Source organism: Drosophila obscura, unplaced genomic scaffold (genome assembly GCF_018151105.1).
Source record: "Drosophila obscura isolate BZ-5 IFL unplaced genomic scaffold, ASM1815110v1 contig_139, whole genome shotgun sequence".
Classification (NCBI taxonomy): Eukaryota; Metazoa; Arthropoda; class Insecta; order Diptera; family Drosophilidae; genus Drosophila; species Drosophila obscura.
In genome coordinates, this window is record NW_024542723.1 from 818,453 (window position 1) to 841,859 (window position 23,407).

The window sequence follows — 23,407 nt, forward strand, 5'->3', positions numbered from 1 at the left end:
TTGAAAGTGGTTTTTTCCCGACTCCGGAAAGCGAACTTAAGGATAAATGCGGAAAAATGCGCGTTCTTTCAAACCCAAATCAAGTATCTCGGCCATATGATCAGCAATGAGGGAATCCACACCGACCCCGACAAAATTGCCGCCGTCAAAGAACTCCGGCCGCCCACCAAACTAAAAGAGCTTCGTTAATGCATCGGGATGGCGTCCTGGTACCGAAGATTTGTACCAAACTTCGCGACGGTCGTCCAACCGATGTCTAGCTTACTCAAGAAGAACCAACCATGGGTATGGTCCGAAGTATGGTCACCCAAGAAATCGAAGGCAAAGAACGAGTCATAGCATATGTCAGCCGACGGCTGAACCAGGCGGAAGAAAACTACTCCGCTAACGACAAGGAGTGCCTGGCGGTCATTTGGGCCATTCGAAAACTACGCTGCTACCTGGAAGGGTACCGATTCGATGTAATCACCGATCATCTCGCGCTAAAATGACTAAATACGCTTGACAGCCCATACGGTAGAGTGGCGAGATGGGCCCTCGAACTTCAGCAATACCAATATGACGTGCATTATCGAGCGGGCAAAGCGGAACGTAGTTGCATGGGCCATGGCGCTGACGACGACGACCATATAGCATGGAAACTCTGCGTAGCAAAAGATCAACGAGCCAGAATACTTCACGAATGCCACGACCAACCCACAGCCGGCCACCTAGGGGTCAGGAAAACCATCACCCGAATATCCCAACGGTACTATTGGCCAGGCTTCTACCGAGACGTGAGGAAATATGTCCGTGGCTGCGTAAGCTGCCAGAAGTTCAAAGCTCAACAACGCAAGCCGGTGGGCCAGATGCTCACTCGCAAAGCCGAAGAGCCGTTCGCTACACTATGCGCTGACTTCGTTGGACCACTACCTCGATCAAAGAAGGGAAACACGATGCTGCTCGTCTTCTTTGACACTTTCACGAAATGGGTCGAATTGGTACCACTCAAAAAGGCCACCACCGCTACCCTGGAACTGGCTTTTCGAGAACAAATCCTGAGCCATTTCGGCATACCCAAACGCTTTGTGTGCGACAACGGCACGCAATTCACAAGCCGATCGTTTCGGTCCTTTCTACAGACAGCAGGAGTAGAACTGCAACATACCGCACCGTACTGCCCCCAGGAAAATCCAACGGAAAGGGCAAATCGGACGGTCTTGACCGATTGATTGCCCAATTCGTAGGGGATCGTCAAAATACCTGGGACGAGCTTCTACCGGAAATATCACTCGCAGTAAATTCCAGCGTCTCGGAGACAACGGGATTCAGCCCAGCTTTCCTACTGCATGGAAGAGAGCCCCGTTTGCCTGGAGCCCTCTATGACGAAGTCACGGCAGGCACCGGAAGCCCCCAAGAGACCGCTCTCGGCAAGGCAACTAAACTCAGCGAAGTATTCACAATAGTCAGAAATAACATCCAGAGGGCGAGCCAGGAACAAGGAAGGCATTACAACCTCCGCCGCCGGCAATGGCGCCCCACTATTGGATCCCTAGTACTTCTACGACAACACCACCTCTCCAACGCGGCCGACGGATTTGCCGCTAAGCTGGCACCAAAATACGATGGACCATACCGAGTCAAAGGTTTTGCATCACCGAACATTGTCAAACTACAGCAGCCGGGCAGCCGAAAATCGAAGGTTGCTAACATCAACGACTTGAAAGAATTCCACGAGGACAGGGATACAACCGACGAAGCAAATACTACCACTTACCCCCCGCAATCCCCCTAGCCCCGACTTTGGTTTCCATATATTGGCAGCTGACCAGCCAAAGCCAACGAACCTAAAGACGAGAACGCAGCACACGCGCAGCCAATGACCAAAAACCCGCGGGCTCAGAAGACGTAACCAACCGCCACTACAACGGAAGTAACGAACGCTCTCAAATGACGAGTTCAACACCCAAAGAAATGAAAACTCAGCACATGCGCCACCAAAATCCACAGTAACGACTGTAACGAACCATGGTTCTAGCCATGGCTCGTCACAAACGGCGAAGGGTCAGCGCATCCACGCTGGCGGGAGACAATAATCTTACTGATTTTCTCCACAAATAGCGGTGTGTCAGCACCCCAGAAATAAAATAGTCTTAAGCAACGCACGCAGTTCAGTCCCTCAGTCACACACCCAAGACACTGTACTACGCAGTCCCTCAGTCACAAACACAAGACACTGCACAAGGCAGTCCCTCAGTCACACACCCAAGACACTGCACTACGCAGTCCATCAGCGCACCATTCGATACGAGTTGAAGTAGCAGAATGAAGAAGTGAATGAAGAAAGTGAATGAAAAGAATGAAGAATACTGAATAAAAACTAAACCAACAAACAAAATCGACGCCTCATCATTTCTCGCTGCCTACTACATTCTTTTACGAGCCAGCCCGACACCTGAAGTCACCTACAACTACAAATTGTCTTGTAGCGGACCCTGGACAGACTGAAGCTTAGCTCAGCCTCAAATAGGACCTCACAAATGGCGCCCGAGCAGGGACTTTTTGGTGACTTTAAAGAGACTAACACCTTAATACGGAGCTTTGTAGAGTAAAGACCCACGGCCACTGGAAGAAAACTGGGCTAGCAAGGACCAATACTCGTCCAACACTAAAAACCGGCACCCTCGCAACAGCCGGTCGCAAGCAGAAATATCACAAACAACACGTAAGTCAGTGCTACTAACCGCAGAAACACATCATGGAAGCCCACGGAGCCGGTCAACGAATTTTACCCGGGGGGACACCATACCAATCCAGGAGTCACCACCGGCTGGATCTACAAACTCCGGCGGGATGAGCTGGAAGCCCTGGCCGAGGAATTCGGATTCGGCAACGAACGAACAGTCGAGGAACGACGAAAGAGGTTCGCCGCACTAGTCGCCGGAACACTCTCGCAGGATGCCTGGGTTCGACTGGCAGACCTCGAACGGCAATACGCCAGACCAGCAGGACGCTCCAAGTCGCCCATGCCCACCACTCCTGGGCCGTCTGACCAGCGGAAAACCGACCCAAAAGCCGGGTTACAAGTCCCCACAGCGGCCGAATACAGCACACCCTGCCCACCACGCATTGTAACGCCAGCCGATCTGCCCAGACCTCCAGTTACGGAGACCAGCCGCTCGCCCACACAGAGGATCGTGCCAGCCATGGACTCTTCCATAGATGGACGCCACCACAGCCACACCGCCCACATCGCGGAACAGATTCGGAAATGGGGAATCAGGTTCGACGGACAGGACGACCCACTTACATTTCTGGAACTACTCGAAGAACGTGCGCTCTCATATGGGGTGGACACAAATCAGCTACCTCGGGCCATGACAGAGCTTCTCACCGATCGGGCCAGTCGCTGGTACCGCACCAGCCAACTACAAGGCAGCTCATGGGCATATTTCCGCCAACAATTCTTGACTTTCTTCTTGCCGCCACGGTATTTTGAACAATCGGAAGACCAGATCCGAGCCCGCAAGCAAGCGGTAGGAGAATTGTTCAAGGATTACCTCATCGAGATACGGCTACTCATGCACCACGCCAGGTACGACGCAGCCAAGGAACTGAACAGGATCTACGATAACGCCCTGCCAGCATACCAGATGTACGTGCGGCGACACGAACTACAAAGCTTAGCACAGCTCACAATGTTGGCCACCGAGTTCGAGAGCATCCAAGAGCGGACCATCCCGACCACTTTCGCACCCCCGCGGAACACTCCAAGATACGCAAGGCCGGCTTCAGAGCAGAGGAATTGCGACTCGCACCAGCCGCCATTTCTGAGTCCCCATTGGGAATCGACAGACACACCAGGGAGACCACCAGCTCATCCAAACAGTACGGCGAATCCCGAAGTAGCCCATCACATGATCACGACCCCCATCATCAACCCACGCGCAGCCTGTCGCCGGTGTGGTGAAGCAGGGCATGCGGCATACGACTGCCATAATCCCTCCATCCTATTCTGCTGGGAATGTGGCAAACGCGGCACACGGACCGTAAATTGCTGCCGCCAAAACACGTCGGGAAACGACATGCGTCCCCAACTGACACGGGATCAGCCGGGAACGACGCCTCCTCCAACCCGCGACTAAATAACTCTCTACACGTAAGCAACGGCCGGATAGTGGCGATGGTGACCATAGGAGGACACGCAACGGAAGCCACAATCGACACCGGGGCATCCAGAAGCTTCATCAGCGCAAACCTCGCCCGACAACTAGACAACAACACCAACCTGCAAGATGCATGCGTCCGCATACGCCTGGCCGATGGCGCGGTCAGAGAGATCTCACAAGTTCTACTGGCGCACATCAAGCTGGATCAACGAGAGGTTCAAATCCCGCTCCTGGTCCTGCCAAACATGTTGAAACAAGTTATTGTCGGCATGGACTTCCTAGGTGCCACCGAAACGACGATCCAATGCGGATCCACGCTGCTACAGCTACGAGACCGTCACCCCATGCCCACTGAACCCGTGCTTACTACCATCCACGTACAAGACGCCGAACCCCGATGCCAGAAACCCCAACAAATCGCAAAGAACCTACGTCCACGACCTACCACAACGCACACGGCACCGAATAACGCAACGCAGCACTTGACACCCAAACCAATCGCAACGAATCCGAAGCAACGGAACACTACGGAGAACACGAATCCAAGGTCAACACCAGCAAACCGCAACCAAGCAATCGGGAAAACGAGTCCCACGGTCACTACGGAGCAACCGAGTCCTAGGCCAACCCCAGGGGACACATACCCCAAACAAACTACGGGGATCTCACACACGAGACAAACACACTTGAACCCAGCGCTCGACACAGGAAGCCCAGGTCCAAGACAAGCAACAGAGCAAGCACGCACAGAATCAACGGAAGAATTGAACGCACGGACACCCTCAAAACCGACCATCAGCATCGAAAAAGGACAACGGCAACCACCATCCGACAGCCCAGCAACACGGGAAACAGCCACGCTAACCCCACGCTGGTCGGGGCCCATAATTGAACTGATATCCACAGAGCCCATCAACGCGGGCCCGGAAACCAGGACGATACCCCCACGATGCACCGACCGCCGCCCTGTCGTACCCACGGCCGACGCCACACCGATCCTCGCCAACACAATGGAGTACCTTCCGCGTACCGACTTGACTGCTAGCGCCATGCACCGAGCCATGCCTAGAGCCAGGTCCGAGATCTTCGTCGCCCGTACCAGCTGTTGGTCCAAAACAAGAGGAATCACCGAGACTCACCTGTTCATGTGAAACATATCTACCCATGGTCGACACCACACCCCTCGTTGCCCACATAAGCGACTACCAACGGAGGATCGAAACGCACAGCGCCTTCGATACAACCCTCTTACCCGAAGACCCCAGCCAGCCATTTGACTCCGAAGCCGCCGATCCAACCGAAAATGAGCCCGAACCAGTCCCGGAGCCGTGGCCGCCGGACTTGGCCCCGCAGATCCAAGCATTTACATTCGACAGACAGATCCTACCGAAAGACCCGAATCAAACGTTTGACCCCGGAGCCACCGAACCCACCGAAGACGACCTAGAACTACCGACGGATCCTTGGCCACCCGATATAGCACCGCCGATTCAAGAATGCCTGGACAAAGAACGACCGAAGAAAACCGCCGAGAAAACCATCGTCATATGGGATAATCGACCCACCAAGCAGACACCAACTACAAAGCACCCAGAACAGCAGAAAAGCCACGATCACAGCAGCAGTAGAAAATATAACGTTACCGACGCCACGCTAAAGTGACGAGATTAAAAGCGACGAATCCGGAGACTCGGCACCAGCCAAAGGACAGGAAAAAGGCGAACCTCAGCACCCGCCAAGCGACGCCATTAATCTCTCCATCACCCACCCGAAAGAAAGCGGGGGGTGTAACGAACCATGGTTCTAGCCATGGCTCGTCACAAACGGCGAAGGGTCAGCGCATCCACGCTGGCGGGAGACAATAATCTAACTGATATTCTCCACAAATAGCGGTGTGTCAGCACCCCAGAAATAAAATAGTCTTAAGCAACGCACGCAGTTACTAAAATTAAGAACTCTCGATCAGCGAAAACACAGCACGAAATTCTCGGTCACCCACTTCTTGGCGATATTTCGCAACCACTCGGCCTCGAATCACAGATATCACCTTCGCGATGCGGAGGTAGCAAAAACCCAATTTCCAACTGCAGCCCGCACCTTCCGGGATGCAGCCTCAGCAAAAACACACTGCCCCACTAACAATTGTCAACGAAGCACCAAGCTTCGACCCACTTACCACGCCCCACAATTATTGTCACCAATAATCATAAGTTAGCAATAAGCAATTATTTCCAGGTCTCAGGTGCGATCGCCAGCTGCATAAAAGGGCCAAGATCGCGTTTCTGCCTGGGTTCCGCGCGTAACAGGCTTCGGCTTGGTGTCGCATGGGCCACTTGATGGTGCAGTCATTGCATATCAACGTCCAGACAAAGGCGGAGAGTGGAAAAAGATCGGCCGAAAGACTAGGCAGTCCATCAGCCCGAACACAAGACACTGCACTAGGCAGTCCATCAGCCCGAATACAAGATACAGGCAGTCCATCAGCCCAAACACAAGACACTGCACAAGGCAGTCCCTCAGTCACACACCCAAGACACTGTACTACGCATTCCCTCAGTCACAAACACAAGACACTGCACAAGGCAGTCCCACAGTCACACACCCAAGACACTGCACTACGCAGTCCATCAGCGCACCATTCGATACGAGTTGAAGTAGCAGAATTTAAGTGAATGAAGAAAGTGAATGAAAAGAATAAAGAATACTGAATAAAAACTAAACCAACAAACAAAATCGTCGCCTCATCATTTCTCGCTGCCTACTACATTCTTTTGCCAGCCAGCCCGACACCTGAAGTCACCTACAAACTACAAATTTTCTTGTAGCGGACCCTGGACAGACTGAAGCTTACCTCAGCCTGAAATAGGACCTCACAAGACAAGACAGAGAAAAATAAATATCAACCTCAGCACACGCGCGGCCGACAGACAGAAAAACCCGAGGACTCAGCACACGTGACATCGAACGGCGATCACCCCCCGCAGCGGAATACCACCAATAACCTGGAAAAGTGTCGCTCAACCCGCTAAGACGAAACCTGAGCCCGGATCGAAGAAAAGCGGCTATGTACGGCCGCAACGGCCCTATCAAGAAAGGGAAAACGCTATATATAGCTGAGTTCTCCACTTACTAAATCAGTTCGCTTCTTAATTTGAGTGAAAGTTATTATGCGAGACACCCACCGCTAATTCAACGCGCCCATCAACACCTTCACAGGATGGACACTACAGTGATCCTTTTCACCATGATCACGACGGCCCAGGCACTATTCAAGTTACACGACTATACGAACGCCGACTACATTCCCCTCGTGGATGGAGAAGCCGTCATCTGGGATAGCTACGGATACCTGCGCCACACAACAAACATAACATCTTACGAGGAGTATGTGGTTCAGACGGAGCAGGCCACCGAACTATTCGCCGTTAACCGGATGACCGAGGTAATCACCACAGACTTAGGCCACATTCGCAACTTGATAGCTACCCTGAAAATCCACCATCGGGAAAGACGAAGCATCAATCTGCTTGCGACGGCCCTTAAAGTCATAGTCGGCACGCCTGACTTTAACGATTGGGAGCAAGTGCGCTTTAAACAAGGCCAATTGGTGGAAGCAGAGGCCAATCAGATGGAAATCAATACCAAGATCCAGGGACGGCTAAATGAACTGACGCATTATATGAACACCATAAGCAAATCCGACGACGCCGAGAGGAACCAACTGGTGGAGATAATCCTTTCTAAAAATAGGATTATTATCACCGATCTGGAAAACCTCATCCTCGGACTAACGTTGGCACGGATACATATAATCACCCCATCCCTACTAGACGGCGCCGACATCCAAGAATTTGAGGCCCAACATCTCACAAACATCAGCTTGGTGGAACTTTTAGGTGTATCAAAAGTGAGCGTCTTTCAGAGCTGCGACCTACTCACGTTCCTGATAAAGTACAACTGCGAAGCCACTGTCGGCGCGACATCCTGCCGGGAGCATCAAGGGACAACCTGCGCCCAGCTGATGGTGGCGGGGTCTGTCGCTAGGTCACCTAGAGGCAATCAGCCACGTGGACCATGGGACTGCCATCATTAACGACGCCCAAATAACCATTCTGGAGGAGACCGGCGCTCAACAAAACATCTCTGGGACCTATCTGGTGACGTCTTCCCACCGGACCTATCACTATATATAACTATACTCGTACGTCCTGGGGACTCAGAGTGACCAGGATCCACCTAACCGCGGTGGATGTACTCCATCCCCCAGGACAGAGTGCGAAGAGGTACTGCGGGTTATACCGCAAACAATTTGGGACATGCGAGTCGGAGGAGGAAGGTACAAGTCCCGGCCCCAGCAGGAAAAGGCGCCGCTACGATTAAATGCGGCGCCCTACAACACCACCTCCTACCGGAAGAAAGGGGGGGGGGGTGTAACGAACCATGGTTCGTCACAACACAGGAACACCTGTCTTTAAGTTGAAAATATCTCTACATGTATGGTTATATAAATAAACACTAAGTAAAACCTCAAATTTCCCTAAAGTTACATTCCTTTCCCACGGTACCGGTGCATATCGATCACCTTACCGGGGACACCTGTTGGGAGGCGATTGATTAGGTAACTCTCGATTACCGGGCAAAACCCGCCACATGCGCAAGCCAGTCAGCAGTCTCCGACTTTCCTTACCGGGAATATTGTACACTCACTGCAGGGCTAATGATTAGGTAACCTTCTGTTACCGATCAGCCCGTCTTCACGCGCAGACTATAACTCGGCCATAGATATTTATGTAAGAACCCTTCCCACGGTCTGGAGTAGAAATAAGATATCTATAAGACATTCATGGAAGGCCGGCCGATCTATAAAAAGGCAGTCCACCAGCCATCGTCGGAGGCAGTCCACCAGCCATCGTCGGAGGCAGTCCACCAGCCATCATCGGAGGCAGTCCACCAGCCATCGTAGGAGGGCAGTCAAACCACCATACGCGTCGTCAAATAATCAAACATAACATAACCGGTTAGAATAATAATACGGAAGAATAAAGACATCCATTAAAATTAAAAGAACCAAAAAGTGTTGTGATTTCTATTTCAGTTGTTGGCAAAGTTCCTGGTTTTCCCGATAAAGTCCTCGTGAATTTTAAATAGCTTGTAATTCAGGACCCTGTACAGACTGATGCATACCTCAGCCTGAGATAGGACATTACAGTACTTGTTGGCGTTATCGGTCAATTTCTTTGATATTGTCAAATATGTAGCGGCACCCACGTCAGACGTGGCGTAGCTACGTACGTGCAAGACGGTGCGGCGCACCGGAGCCCTTGAGCTTAAGGGGCTACCAAGCTCATGGGCCCAGACTCTGACCAAAAAATCACCAAAAAATCTCTCACTCCTCACTTCTGTTTGAAATGCAAGCATGAATTCGACTTGTATAATTAAGCGTCGTTTTAAGTATTCTACATCAAATTTTAAGGAGAAACGGCTGGAGTAACGTTCCAAACGGTAAAATATGATTTTCGGAGGGTTTATCAACCAATTTCAGATGAGCCTTTTCTTCATTAATTAATATGCACCTATAAACAATAATAAAGACGACTGCTCTCATTTTCGTGCAGAGAATTACTGAAGTTTTTATTTCATCTTTTCCCTACTTATAGGGATGAAAGCTTAGTATATAATGTACATAAAGTGTACATAGTGTTTCGACACCGGAGACTGCTGGCTTAGGTCATCGCCGGATGTTGATTCGAATGTGTTTACATTCGAATCTCTGCTGTTGTGGTGGAATGTGCTGTCGCGGACGATGTCCGGGTTGAACGACATCCGATTCGGCCATCTGGTCATTCTCTGCGTTTTGTGCTCTGTGCCTGACACAGATTATCGTCCTTTGAGGTGGCGGAAGGGGGCAAACAAACGTAACAAACACAAAAAAAGATATGAAATCGAGATTATGTCACGCAACACACTGACAACTAAATCTGAGCACTACTTAATCAAAAAAAACACTAAAATCGCGAGATTGATATAGTTTACGACCAATGCGCAGTTCTACTTAAAATACGATGTCGCCGTACTGTTGCAATGTTTTTTCGACGGTAAAACCGCCATTTTCCACTTTAACACAATTTATTAGATTATGTCACAAAACACACTGACAGCTAAATCAAAGCAACAGAAGGAAAAACACCAGGCACAATTTAACAACCCAGGGTTCAGCACCGGCTGGATGCACAAGCGCCGTCAGGAAAAGATGGAAGCTTTCGCCGCGGATTCAGCAGCGCAGCATTAGTAGCCGGGCCACTCGCGTAGTGCGCCTGTGTTCTACTGGTTACAGTGATTGTGCTCTTTACCGAGCTGATGCTCTTATTCGTTGACATTTTGTTCTATTATTTCTATTATTCTTTATTACACGATTGGATGATATTCATGGGCTGCACAAGCACTAGTACCCATGCATACCCTTACAGCTTTTTCACGGCAGAGCGATACAAAAATACGTCTGAAAAAGTTAACGTTTGACGGTTGAAAAAAAACAATAAATAAATGTGTTGTTTTAACATTTATTTACATTTTGTATGGGCAAATACGAAAATTTGAAGTTCAATTAAAAAATTACCATTTCCAAATAGCACGTAAATTCTTAATAATTCGAGGCCACTTTGTTAGCAATTCTACCCTTTTTTACCCTTTTTCTTAAGGCGGCCTCAACAGGGACGCAAGGGTTAAAATGCATTCTTGTGTTTAATAAACCTTACTAGTTCATTCCGCTTTGTAGTACAAACTATTCTTTGCATGAACCGTACATTTTCTTATGCATGGATTATAATTCCCCGTCTCTTCTTAATTTTGTAATACGAACATAACTTTAACGTAATTAGCAATATTATTTGAAGATAATTTAAATGCATGCATATCTTTTGAGTTACGTTTAGTTCTTATTTTCCGGGAATACTCACATTAGCCTAACATCTATCATGGTAAATGTTCGAAAACAGACCTCGCTAAAATCGCAAAAAAAAAAAACATTTAATGACTGCGACTTGTCAAGAATTTACGTGCAGAAACTATTTGACGGTCGGGCATGGTTATTTTTTAATTGAATTTCAAATTTTCATTTTTGCCCAAACTGTATCAAACATAATCATGAATTCGTTTGAATAAAATGTCAAAATTTGCCCACATAGTTCCTAAGTTTTATTAAAGATTTTTTTTCTGCTTATGAGAAGTTGCACGGGTTATAAAATTTCTATTTCGCGGTTAATATCGCAAAATACGGCCAACATTTTTTATTTTTTATCTGACCAAAACGCTAGGTTAAAGATAAAACAATCTCAGAGTGTGAAAGTGCCTACTGATTTCCAATGTTGATACTTCATCGCCATTATCCTGATAAAAAAAGGAGAAAGGTAAGATTTTTTTTTAACAAGGAGGAGAAAAACCGCGATATATACATTTACCAACCCATGCAACTTCCCATAACTACAAAATAAACGGGGTAACGACATAAGTCCGCGCGACATATCTCCGCCCATACATTTCCGCGCGGAGATATGACGCAAAAATCCGATCGGAGATATGTCGCTATGCCAAATAAACAGCTTTTAACGAAACTTCAAAACTCATAAATATGTGTTCGAATTTTGACATTTCATTAAAAAGCTACATGGTTATGTTTACAAAATGTAAAATCTATGGGCAAAAATGATACTCCAAAATTCAATTAAAAACGAGGAGCAACGTTTTAAGTCACTTCTGTTGGCGCGACTCTACTATTATACCCGTACTCAGTCAGTATATACATGTAACAGGGAGTGAGCAAGTCGGCCCACTGAAGGAGCATTGGTTAACAGCAGTGACAGCAGAGCAGCAGCGGTAACAGTAGATGAACAGCAGTAAAAGCAGTAACAGCAGCAAAAGAGAACGAGAAACAACAGCAGAGAGGAAGATCAGCAGAAGGAGTAGAAAGAAGACAACCGAAGCAGACGGACGTAGCGTTGAACAGCAGCAGCAGAAATCAGCCGATATCAGACAGTTACCGAAGCCCAACTTTTCTTACTATTACCTGTGCACCGCAATATAATATCAATAAAACTATACCTAAATAACAACTTACATTTGGGGGCTCAACCGGTCGCGTATTGCCAGCGAAAAGTGAAAATTTGTATACCGTATGTCTCACAAGAAGATAAAGCGAGACAGAAGATAAGCTTTGCGCCGCAAGTCTCAGAAGCCGCCAGCAGAAGAAGCGAGACAGCTAGACAGCGAGTGAGTGAAAAGCAGAATTGTGAAAAAAACGTTGTTCCAAGCAGGCAGCCCGAAAAAGTATTGCGCAGTAGAATTATAACGCAAAATAAAAGCGCACCAACAGCCAAGAATATGCAGCAAGACGAAGGCCCAAGTGGATCAGGGGCATGCGGGAACTACCGCCAAAACACAGACAATGAAACGAGGAGTGCAGCAGTCATAGAAGAAAACACACAGACGCTACAACAGCTGGTACAACTTCTTTCAATGAAAATTAGTGCTGATGAAATTGACAAGAAAAATGATGCAAGGCTGGTAGTGGAAAATTTTGCCAAAATTATTCCCGAATTCAGTGGAGAAAATATGTCGGTACAGCAGTGGTTCAACAACTTCGAACTAAACGCAGAGGCATATGGACTTAACGACAAGCAAAAATACGTACAAGCTCGAGCAAAAATGACATGTACGGCCGCTCTTTTCCTCGAGTCCATAGCAGTGTATGAGTACGGCCAGTTACGTCAGGAACTTATACAGGAGTTTAAGAGTGATCGTTTATGCAGTGCCGAAATTCACAATCAGTTGTCGGTACGAGTGAAAACTAACAATGAAAGTTTTCACGAATATATACTGCAGATGAAACGCATTGCTTCGCATGGGACAACAGACCCGGAATCGGTAATTCGATACATTGTCGACGGATTGAAGTTAAAAACGGATTACAAGTACACCTTGTATGGATGCACTTCATACAAGCAGCTGAAAGAGAAGTACGAAATATACGAAAGAACGCTGTCGGCCGATGAGGGTTTGATGCTGAAGAAGAAAGACGCACAGCCGTTCGAAAAGAGGCAAAATCACAACAACTATATGAGAAAACAGCACTGCTATAATTGTGGATCCCAGGACCATCTACGCAGGGATTGCCGAGCTGCATTGAAGTGTTTCCGATGCAATCAGACTGGACACATGTCGAAAGTCTGCCCGAGTGCGGCTGCCGTAAACGTGGTATACGAGGAAAAACGCCTGAAGTCTCTCAAAATCAACAATGTGCAAGTAAAGGGGCTCATAGACACCGGGGCAGATGTTTCCATTTTAAAAATGTCTGTGTTCGGGAAAATGAGTGGCGTAATTCTGCAACCAAGCTCGTCAACTTTAAGAAGACTGGGAAACAACATCACACGCTCCGCTGGGCAGTTCATGGCAGAAGTAGAGATCGACGGAATGTGTCTGGCACACAAGTTCCTTGTTGTGGCCGATAATGCCGTCGGATGCGAATTGCTGCTGGGACACGACTTCATATCCAGATTCACAATGATGTCAACGCCGGGAGGTTATCAGTTTTCTCCCCTGTCAGGGGAGGAAACTGTGGACACCAAACAGATAAGTATTTACAATGTGGTTGAAGCAAAAACTGATATAGACGTCCCTTCGCAGTACAGAGATGCCGTCCAATCGATGATTCAGGAGTTTAACGAAAAGAAGCAGACTGCCGTGTGCCCGATCATGCTGAAGATCGTGCCGGATGAGAACATAGCACCGTTTCGACATGCGCCAAGTCGAGTGGCCATTAGCGAAGCCGATGTCGTTAAGCAGCAGGTCGATGAATGGGCCAACGAGCCAATACGACGCTCATCATCGAATTTTGCCAGTCGGACAGTAATCGTCAAGAAAAAAGATGGGAGCAACCGGGTCTGCGTGGACTATCGTCAGTTGAATAAGATGGTCTTGAAAGATTGTTTCCCCGTTCCAATCGTTGAAGATGTGCTAGAGAAACTGGAAAATGCGAAAATGTTCACCATCATGGACCTGGAAAATGGATTCTTTCACGTTCCTGTGGAAGAAGGCAGCAAGAAGTATACGGCGTTCATAACGAAGCAAGGCCTCTATGAGTTCAACCGCGCGCCTTTCGGTTTTTGCAATTCGCCAGCAGTTTTCATCCGTTTTATTGGCTATGTATTTCAAAACCTCATAAATGAAAACATTCTAGACTTGTACACGGACGATATCGTTATACACGCCGAAACCGCAGACGAATGACTGGGAAAGCTAAAGAAGGTTTTTGATGCAGCAGCTGAATACGGACTGAAGATGAAGTGGAAGAAGTGCAGATTCCTGCAGTCCACCATTACATTCTTGGGCCATCAAGTTGGAGGAGGAGAAATCAAGCCTGGACTGGAGAAAACCAAAGTCATCAGAAAGTTTCCGATGCCGCAAAACATAAAGTCTGTGCAGTCCTTTTTAGGATTAACTGGGTTTTTCCGTAAATTTATAAAAAACTATTCACTAATCGAAAAACCATTAACGAATCTGCTGCGAAAAGATGTCCATTTCAAAATAGGTCTGGAGGAGCAGCAGGCGGTCGCCATACTAAAGGAAGCATTGGTGAACGAGCCGGTGTTAAGACTCGCAGGAATGCAAAAACCGAGATACATACTGATGCGTCGAAGGACGGGTTCGCAGCCGCACTGTTACAGTGGCACGAAGGACAATTGCATCCGATCTTATTCTGGAGTAAGAAAACGTCAGAGTCTGAAGCACGACAGCATAGCTATATACACGAAGCCAAAGCTATTTTTCTCGCATGCAAAAAATTTCGCCAGTACATACTTGGAACCAACTTTAAGCTCGTAACTGATTGCGTCGCCTTTAAGCAAACGTTAAGCAAGAAGGACGTTCCGCGTGAGGAAGCCCAATGGGTTCTGTACCTGCAGGACTATGATTTCGAAGTGGAACACAGAGCAGGAGAATGTATGAAGCATGTGGATTGCCTGAGCCGATACCCAATTGATGTGATGATGGTAACGTCGGAGGTCACAGCAAGAATTAAGAATGCCCAACAGGAGGACACGATGATCAAAGCAGTTTCCGAAATTCTCAAGAGTAAGCCATATGACAACTTTAAATTGAAGGCTGGTCTTGTGTACAAGGTTGTGAAAGGAACGGATTTGCTGGCGATACCGAAATCACTAGAGAGGGAAATAATAACCGAGGCTCACAACGCAGGACACTTCGCCGCCCAAAAAACACTGCATGCCGTACAGCAGAGCTATTGGATCCCACATATGGAAGGAAAAGTACTGCAGATCATAGGGAACTGTATGAAATGCATAATTTACATCAAAAAGCTGGGCAAAAAAGAAGGGTTTTTGCATCAAATCGACAAGGGATCAGAGCCGCTTCATACTCTACATGTGGATCACCTGGGGCCGATGGACGCTACTTCAAAGCAGTACAAGTACATCTTCGCGATGGTGGATAGCTTCAGCAAGTTCGTATGGATGTATCCCACGAGAACAACAGGCGCAGACGAAGTTCTCAAGAAGTTAAGGGAATGGTCTGATATCTTTGGAAATCCGGCTCGGATTGTAAGCGATCGTGGAGCAGCATTTACGTCTTCTAGTTTTGAGGAGTTTGTGAAGGAAGAGAACATCGAACACGTATGGGGCACCACAGGGGTGCCAAGAGGCAATGGACAAATTGAACGCGTAAACCGATCCATTCTGAGCATTATTTCAAAACTGTCGTCGGAGGAACCTGGAAAATGGTATAAGTTCGTACCCCGAGTTCAGAGGGCTATCAATAGCACTGTTCATGGATCTACAAAGCGTTGTCCATTTGAGCTAATGATCGGTGTAAAAATGCGTTGTGGACCAGATAGCGATATACTTCAGCTAATAGAAAAGGAGATGGTTGATCATTTTGACGACGAAAGACAGAAGATGCGACAAGAAGCAAAAGAAAACATTCAGCAGGCCCAGAACAGATACAAGGAACAATTCGATAAAAAGCGGAAATGCGAGTACGGTTACAAAGTCGGAGATCTCGTGGCCATACGCAGAACACAATTCACAGCTGGAAGATAGCTAGCGAATTCTTAGGACCATACGAAATAACCAACGTGAAACGAGGCGGACGCTATAATGTTCGAAAAGCAGCAGACGTCGAAGGACCAAATAATACGACCACGAGCAACGATAATATGAAACTATGGAGATTTTCGGTAGAAAACGAGGACGCATGGTCATCAGGGACTGATGACTAATCAGGATGACCGAATGTAACAGGGAGTGAGCAAGTCGGCTCACTGAAGGAGCATTGGTTAACAGCAGTGACAGCAGAGCAGCAGCGGTAACAGTAGATGAACAGCAGTAACAGCAGTAACAGCAGCAAAAGAGAACGAGAAACAACAGCAGAGAAGAAGATCAGCAGAAGGAGTAGAAAGAAGACAACCGAAGCAGACGGACGTAGCGTTGAACAGCAGCAGCAGAAATCAGCCGATATCAGACAGTTACCGAAGCCCAACTTTTCTTACTATTACCTGTGCACCGCAATATAATATCAATAAAACTATACCTAAATAACAACTTACATACATATGTATATGAGCTTATTATTTCTGTAGAATTTTTAAATGTTTTATCAGTTTATACTTTTTTGCTACATCTGTAATCTACATCCACACTGTAGATTCTACATTTACTCCTCCAAAGTGCGCGCGCACACTGCACAGGGAAAAGTATGTGCGAGTGAGAGAGAGAATGAGTTGCGGCTGCAGCGCTGGAAGGGACTGGTGTAACAATAGAAAATTAATTTCCTTGTTCGGAAATATAATAGTGTATTCACCCTCTACGATATTGCGATTTTTGTTTTCTTGTATCTTCAAAATTGTGGTTTTCGTCCATTGTGGATGCGGAACGGAGTGCGAAATACACTTGTAACAGTGTGATATTACACGAGCTTGGAAACAAAATTTGGTTGCTCTAGCTTTTATAGTCTCTGAGATCTAGGCGCTCACCGAGACGGGCAGACGGACGGACTGACAGACATGGCTATATCGACTCGCCTATTAATTCTGATCAAGAATATATATACTTTATGGGGTTGGAATCGTTTTCTTCTGTGCACACATCCACTTTGACCACAAATTTCATATATAGTGTACCCCTTCACTCTTCGGGTACGGGTATAAAACAAAAGTCCAACCACCAAATAGTTTCTGCATGTACATTTTGTGACAAATTTTTTGTTTGCGATATTAAGAGCATAAGGCCGTAATCTAAAATTTACCTCTATCTTTTCTGCTTGACGCGACCTGTACGCCTACGTTCTGCTACATGCGGCAGCGCCCCTTGGTCAATTGGGCTGAATGAGGGCTACGTTTCTGCCTGGTTTCCGGCTTTTTGTCGATTAGGCCGCTTAATAGTGCAGTCATTGCACGTCAAAATCCTAATAAAAACTACAAAATACAATTCAAAAATACAGATAGACATTATCATTGTTTGTTGTAATCATTATCCGTGTTCTAATGCCTTTCAAAAATATCCTGCTGTAAAATACATACTTTATACAACATTTTGCCAAACTTTTTGTAATCTACGAATAACGGGTGTACACTGTACGGACTTACCTGGAATATCTCTGAAAATGGTGGCTGTTAAGCCCTTAAACGCTCCGCGTACACCTTCTGTCTTTATTATATATCTAATGCAGTTGATTGGTCCAGTAAATTTAATTCCACTGTCAATCTGTGTCGATAATTGAAGTCTTGTTTTCGCTAACTCCATCGGTGCACATACAAAACTTTGCGCTAGACCAGCAATAGAGCCTGCATAAAAGTGTGAAAGCAGTGAATTGGGTTCATCGGACAAGCGTTGAATATTTCCATATACTCCGAAAACGATTGAGTTTACTAATCCAATTCCCGACATTGGGCTACTTATTCCTCTATATAAACCTTGGATATTATCTTTTTGTATTATTATTTTTAAGCAATGAAATGTTCCTTTATATTTTGGATTTTTTGGATCATCAGTCTGCAAATGAACTTTTACAGTATCTAATGGGTGGCCAACAAGCACTCCTGCAGCACCTTTAAAGAAGACAAAAGATAAATTGCAGTAAGTCCTGTAAAGTCGTAAAGTAAAAAATAAAAATAAGTAGTAAAATCAAACTGTTCTTTAAATTAGGTACAAAACTGACCTTTTAATAAATTATGTTAATTAAAGTTAACATTATTAAACCAGTACTCGAAGAGTTAAGTGGTATATTAGATTTGTGGTAAAAGTGGATGTGTGCAACGCAGAGAAGGAAACGTTTCGGACCCCACAAAGAATATATATTCTTGATCAGCACCAATAGCCGAGTTGGTAACAGGTCAGTTTATTGGAAAGTGGAAAGCTGCCACTATTACTCCCGTTTTTAAGAGAGGTGCTAAGAATTGTATCACTAATTACACTACTCGACAAAATCGAACTTTTGTGAAAAAAACAAGCGCTACCTCTGAAAAAAGCTTTAAAAAAAATACCAGTTTTCAAAAATTCTTTAAAAAAAAGTTCTGCCATAGAAAAAAAAAAAATATCATCAAACCATTTCTAAGCCCCAAATCTTTAAGAAAAAGTTCGTTTTGTTCCTTGAGAAAAATCGTGTTGACTAGACCAATTGCCAAACTCAGCAATGTTTTAAAACTTCTTGAGCGAATCACTGCCTAAAAGATCTCTTTTCTCATGAAGTCGTACATTAGCGCAAATCAGCGACCACTAATTTGGTTGCCTTCAGTAATTTTTGCACACATGCCTTTGAAGAGCATTCTCAGGTCGATGTGGTGTACATTGACTTTGCTAAGGCTTTTGACAAAGTCTCCTACTGTGCCTAAGTAGCCAAGCTGCATCGGTTGGGCATTCATTCGAGCCTGTTTAGTTGGTTCATGTCATATCTTGAGCAGCGAGAGTATGTTGGGAAGCGCTCTTGGGCCGTTGCTGTTTGCTTTTTTCATCAATGACATATGTTTCAGCATTCAGTATTTGCTTTATGCTGATGATCTGAAAATCTTCCGTCCTATCAAAATGTTAGGCGACAGAACCCGTCTTCAGCGAGACCTGGATGCAGTCGTTCATTAGTGCACACGTAATTCTCTCCCTCTCAACCATTGGACCATTGCGGCTCAGGTATTTTTATACTCGTACTCAAAAAAGAGCATCAATAGCCTAGTCGATATAGACATGTCTGTCTGTCCGTCTGTCTGCCTGTCTGTCTGTCTGTCCGTCTTGTTGAGCGCCTAGATCTCAGAGACTATAAGAGCTAGGGCAACCAAATTTGGTTTCCACACTCATGTTATATCACACTGCTACAAGTGTATTTCCAAATTTCGCCCCGCCCCCTTCCGCCCACACAAAGGACGAAAATCTGTGGCAGGCACATTTTTAAAGATACGATATAACTAAAAACGCAGTAGAGAATGGCCATATCTACCAGATTGCCGAATCTGAATTAGATCGGATTATAATTATAGCCAGAATGAAGAAATTCATTTTCAGTTGCTTCCCCTGCCCCCTCCTGAAACGACAACGCAACTCATTTTCCTTCTCGCTCGCACACTCTGCAGCGTTCAGTGCGCGAGCAACCCCTAGCGGAGGAGATGTAGAATCTAAATGGTACATGTTTAATATACATGTTAGATGTAGAATATACATAATATATGTAGATGTAGATAACAGATGTAGCAAAAAAATGTAATATGTAAAATTTTTTTTTTTAATTCTAAAATTCTAAAAAATCATATGCTCAAAAATGTATATACTGACTGAGTACGGGTATAAGTAGAGTCGCGTCCCCAGAATCGACTCGCACGTTCCTTCTCGTTATACGATATAATGGTGGGTAACATCGATTGGACTGACCTGCTTTCAACACGCCTGCCAGGAGCCGTAGGGACCACGCAATCTTTGTTGTTGATCTTCACCGGACCAATTACGGAAATAATGAGCCAATATGTGGGGCAGTTCTGCAGTATAATTCGCTGCCTGCTGATATGCGATTTGACTTTTGCCTTGGGTAAGGAGCCGTCAGACGGTTGCTTTCTGATTTTTTCTTGTTTTTTTTTTCAGCTGTTGTTCTCGTGAAGAATCGATCTGGCGTTATGTCGCGCCATTCTAGATTCAGGATCACAGCTTCATCTCGTCACATCCAGGTTCGCCTAGCAGCTTCAGCCTATTACAACTCAATCGTCTGCCCTTGTTTCTGGTCTGGGCGATTCTAGCGTGTCCACTGAGGGATCCACCGTGAGCATTTTCATGCAGTCTCGCACTCCGGACTATTCGACTACACTCACTGCTATCATCTCCCCCACAATCCCAGATAGCCAACCAAGTCTGGCTTGGTATCAAGCTCGCCGCTTTTGGCATCTCAAAATTCTTCGGACTTGGAGGCTATAATGAATGCAAGATTGGATAAACTCTTCGTATGTTTTGGGAAGTCGAGAATTGTGTGGAGTAGATTGTGAGACGCATTTCGTAAGCCACCTTTCACGTTTGCCATCAGGGGCGTACTCAGTTCGACTGCCTTTAAAGCATGATGAGGATCACTTGGGAGAATCTTATACTCAGGTTTATCGAACTGGATCGTAGTCCTACGCTCAAGGAGTGTTCCGCCTTTATGAAAGAGTACATAGATTTGAAGCATATTTCCTGACTCGCGTAGCCTCTGCAAGTATTTCCTGCATCATCACTGCGTTTTAAAGGAGGACAGTACCACGACAAAGCACCGTGTCGTTTTCGATGGCTCTGCAGCTACATCAACTGGATGTTCATCAAATGATGTGATGATAACAAGCTCCAGTATCCTATGGCAAGATAGGACAGTAGTTGTATGTTGATAGTCTCATTTTTGGCGGCAACTTGGTCTCAGAGGCCATGGAAAAGATGCGCCAAACTTCAAGTTTACTGTCTTGCGGTAACTTCAAGCATAGGAAGTGGTGCTCGAGTAGGCAGGAGGTGCTTGAGGAAATTCCAGAAGACGACGTCGAGAAGTTTCTGCCGTTCCATGATGGAAGCGAAATAACCAAAACTCTTGGTTTAGCTTGTGACCCTGCGTCGGATCAGCTGCTGTTTGCCTTGTCTGCGCTGGACACAAATTCAAATCCCCCCAAGCGGTCGGTTGGCTGGATTGGGATGAAAGCTTACCCGCAGTATTGCATAAACTTGAATGGACCTGAAAAACAGTTTATCAAGCATCTCTCGCATTTCGTTTCCTCGAGTGGTTCATCGTTCTAGTACAGCTGATGCCAGCATTGAAGCATATAGTGCTTGCATATATGTCGTGTCTAGACAAGGGCAGTCGTCGAGTAATGTTTTGTGCTCCAAGTCTCGAGTGGCGCCGCTGAAATCATTATCGATTCCTAGGCTTTAGTTGAGTGGACCCCATTTGCTTGCGAATATCAAGCGAAACTTAAAGGAGACGGGAATTTTCGCACGTCAGTTTTACTGCTGGTCGGATTCGTGGACGGCATTATCTTGGATACGGGATGAGCCAGCCAAGCTTCAAGTTTTCGTTTCAAATCTAGTGCCATCAATTCAAGAGTGGACGGAAGGCATGGAACGCCGCTATGTTCGCACATCGTTGAATCCCGTTGATATCTTATCGAGAGGCTCGCTTCCCAGCCACTTTATCCAGTCAGAGCTGTGGTTTCAGGGCCCATCGTTTTTGGTAGGCTCTAATGATGAGTGGCCTGTATCTCCTGATTGAGCTTTTCAAGCGGGTATTGCTGACCGCGTCGCCACATACTGATCTCACGTCCGGATGCAAATTTCCAAACTCTTTCTTTGGCATGCAGCGCACATTTGCCTACATGCATAAATTCGTTCATCGTCTTAGACAACCTGGACTCACGGTTTCTGACATTCAGCAAGGAACGCATCTTCTAGTTCGACACTTTTAGCTGACAAATTTATGGTCGGACACAAAGGAGATTAGAAGTCCGGAAGTCTAGCTTCATCAGTTCGCTCCCTCTGTTCATCGATCCGTCATGTTTATCAGCACTCGCTTATTTTGCCCAAGGGATATCCCGTAAATTCTGCAGTAATGAGCGGAACGGAACCTCCATGCCGGACCTCGCGCCTTGCCTGCCAAAATTCGATTAGAATATTGGCGGAATCAAAGCCGTCTCGAAAGTGGTTACCAAGCTTTTGAGATGCTTCAGGACGGGGCCACGCATAGTTGGGAGACCTTCCTACATCGTGGGCATTTGACCCCATAAAGTATATATATTCTTGATCAGTATCAATAGTTGAGTCTATGCCTGTCTGCCTGTCCGCCTGTCCTTCTTATTTGTCCGTCTTTGTCCGTCAGCATTGCATGCTGTTTTTTTTTTTAAGATAGCCCGAGAACGTGGCATGGTTTGCAGACAAAAATTTGTACTTTTCTATAAATAAGTTCCTCAAGAATTAAAAATTAATTTAAAAATCTTAAATTTGGTCCAAAAGTGTGTGCTTATAGCCAGATTTGGTGGTTTAATTCCTAAAATTAAAAATTAATCATAAACGAGAAGGAAAGTGCGAGTCGCTTCTGGGGACGCGACTCTACTTATACCCGTACTCAGTCAGTATATACATTTTCGAGCATATAATTTCTTAGAATTTTAGAATTTTAAAAAAAATTTAACATTTTACATTTTTTTGCTACATCTGCTATCTACATCTACAATGTATATTATACATCTAACATGTAGATTGTATATGTTCCATTTTGATTCTACATCTCCTCCGCTAAGGGTTGCTCGCGCACTGAACGAGGCAGAGTATGCGAGCGAGAAAGAGAATCAGTAGCGTGTTTCATGCAGGGGGAGACGGGGGAAGCAACTGAAAATGAATTTCTTCATTCTGGCTATAATTATGATCTATGGCAGAACTTCTTTTTAAGAACTTTTTAATTCTGGTATTTTTTAAAATCTTTTTTCCGAGGTAGCGCTTCTTTTTTCACATAACTCAAGTATCTTACGTCTGGTTGTAAAGAACCTTGTTATTTTGATAAGATAATTAGAACAGCTAGAAGTATAGCTCAAACACTTTTTGATTTCAGCTTACCGTCTGGGAAATATAATGCATTGAAATGCAAAAATTATGATTTTTGTGCGGTATTTTTTACGAAATTTTGACTTTAAAAACTCAGGAAAAGTCGAAAAAAAATTATATCCTGTGTCCTCTATTTTTTTTGTATATAAGTGCATTAATTTGGAGTCGTTT

At 45.9% G+C, this 23,407-nt stretch overlaps 2 protein-coding genes across 14 annotated transcripts in view; one reads left to right on the top strand and one right to left on the bottom strand.

Annotated features, from left to right (window-relative positions):
- The window catches only part of LOC111076368 (mitochondrial basic amino acids transporter), a 211,525-nt gene that overhangs the window by 19,012 nt on the left and 169,106 nt on the right, over positions 1 to 23,407 (bottom strand). For 8 of the 12 annotated variants that reach the window (XM_041596138.1, XM_041596134.1, XM_041596140.1 and 5 more), the window contains one exon: positions 17,800 to 18,261. In XM_041596138.1, coding sequence (XP_041452072.1) covers positions 17,800 to 18,261 — 462 coding nt within the window. Of the gene's footprint in view, positions 1 to 17,799; positions 18,262 to 23,407 lie in introns of those variants that run through there. The other 4 variants (XR_002608024.2, XR_002608021.2, XR_002608022.2 and 1 more) reach the window with 3 other exon arrangements.
- LOC111076370 lies at positions 11,349 to 14,438 on the top strand. Of its 2 annotated transcripts, none has more exons than XM_022370129.2 (2): positions 11,349 to 11,554; positions 11,808 to 14,438. In XM_022370129.2, exon 2 carries the CDS (start codon positions 12,525 to 12,527, stop codon positions 14,427 to 14,429), a length of 1,905 nt encoding a protein of 634 aa, XP_022225821.2. In that variant the 5' UTR covers positions 11,349 to 11,554; positions 11,808 to 12,524; the 3' UTR covers positions 14,430 to 14,438. The 2 variants fall into 2 exon arrangements, with proteins under 2 accessions (XP_022225821.2, XP_022225822.2); XM_022370130.2 differs by having other exon boundaries at positions 11,957 to 14,438.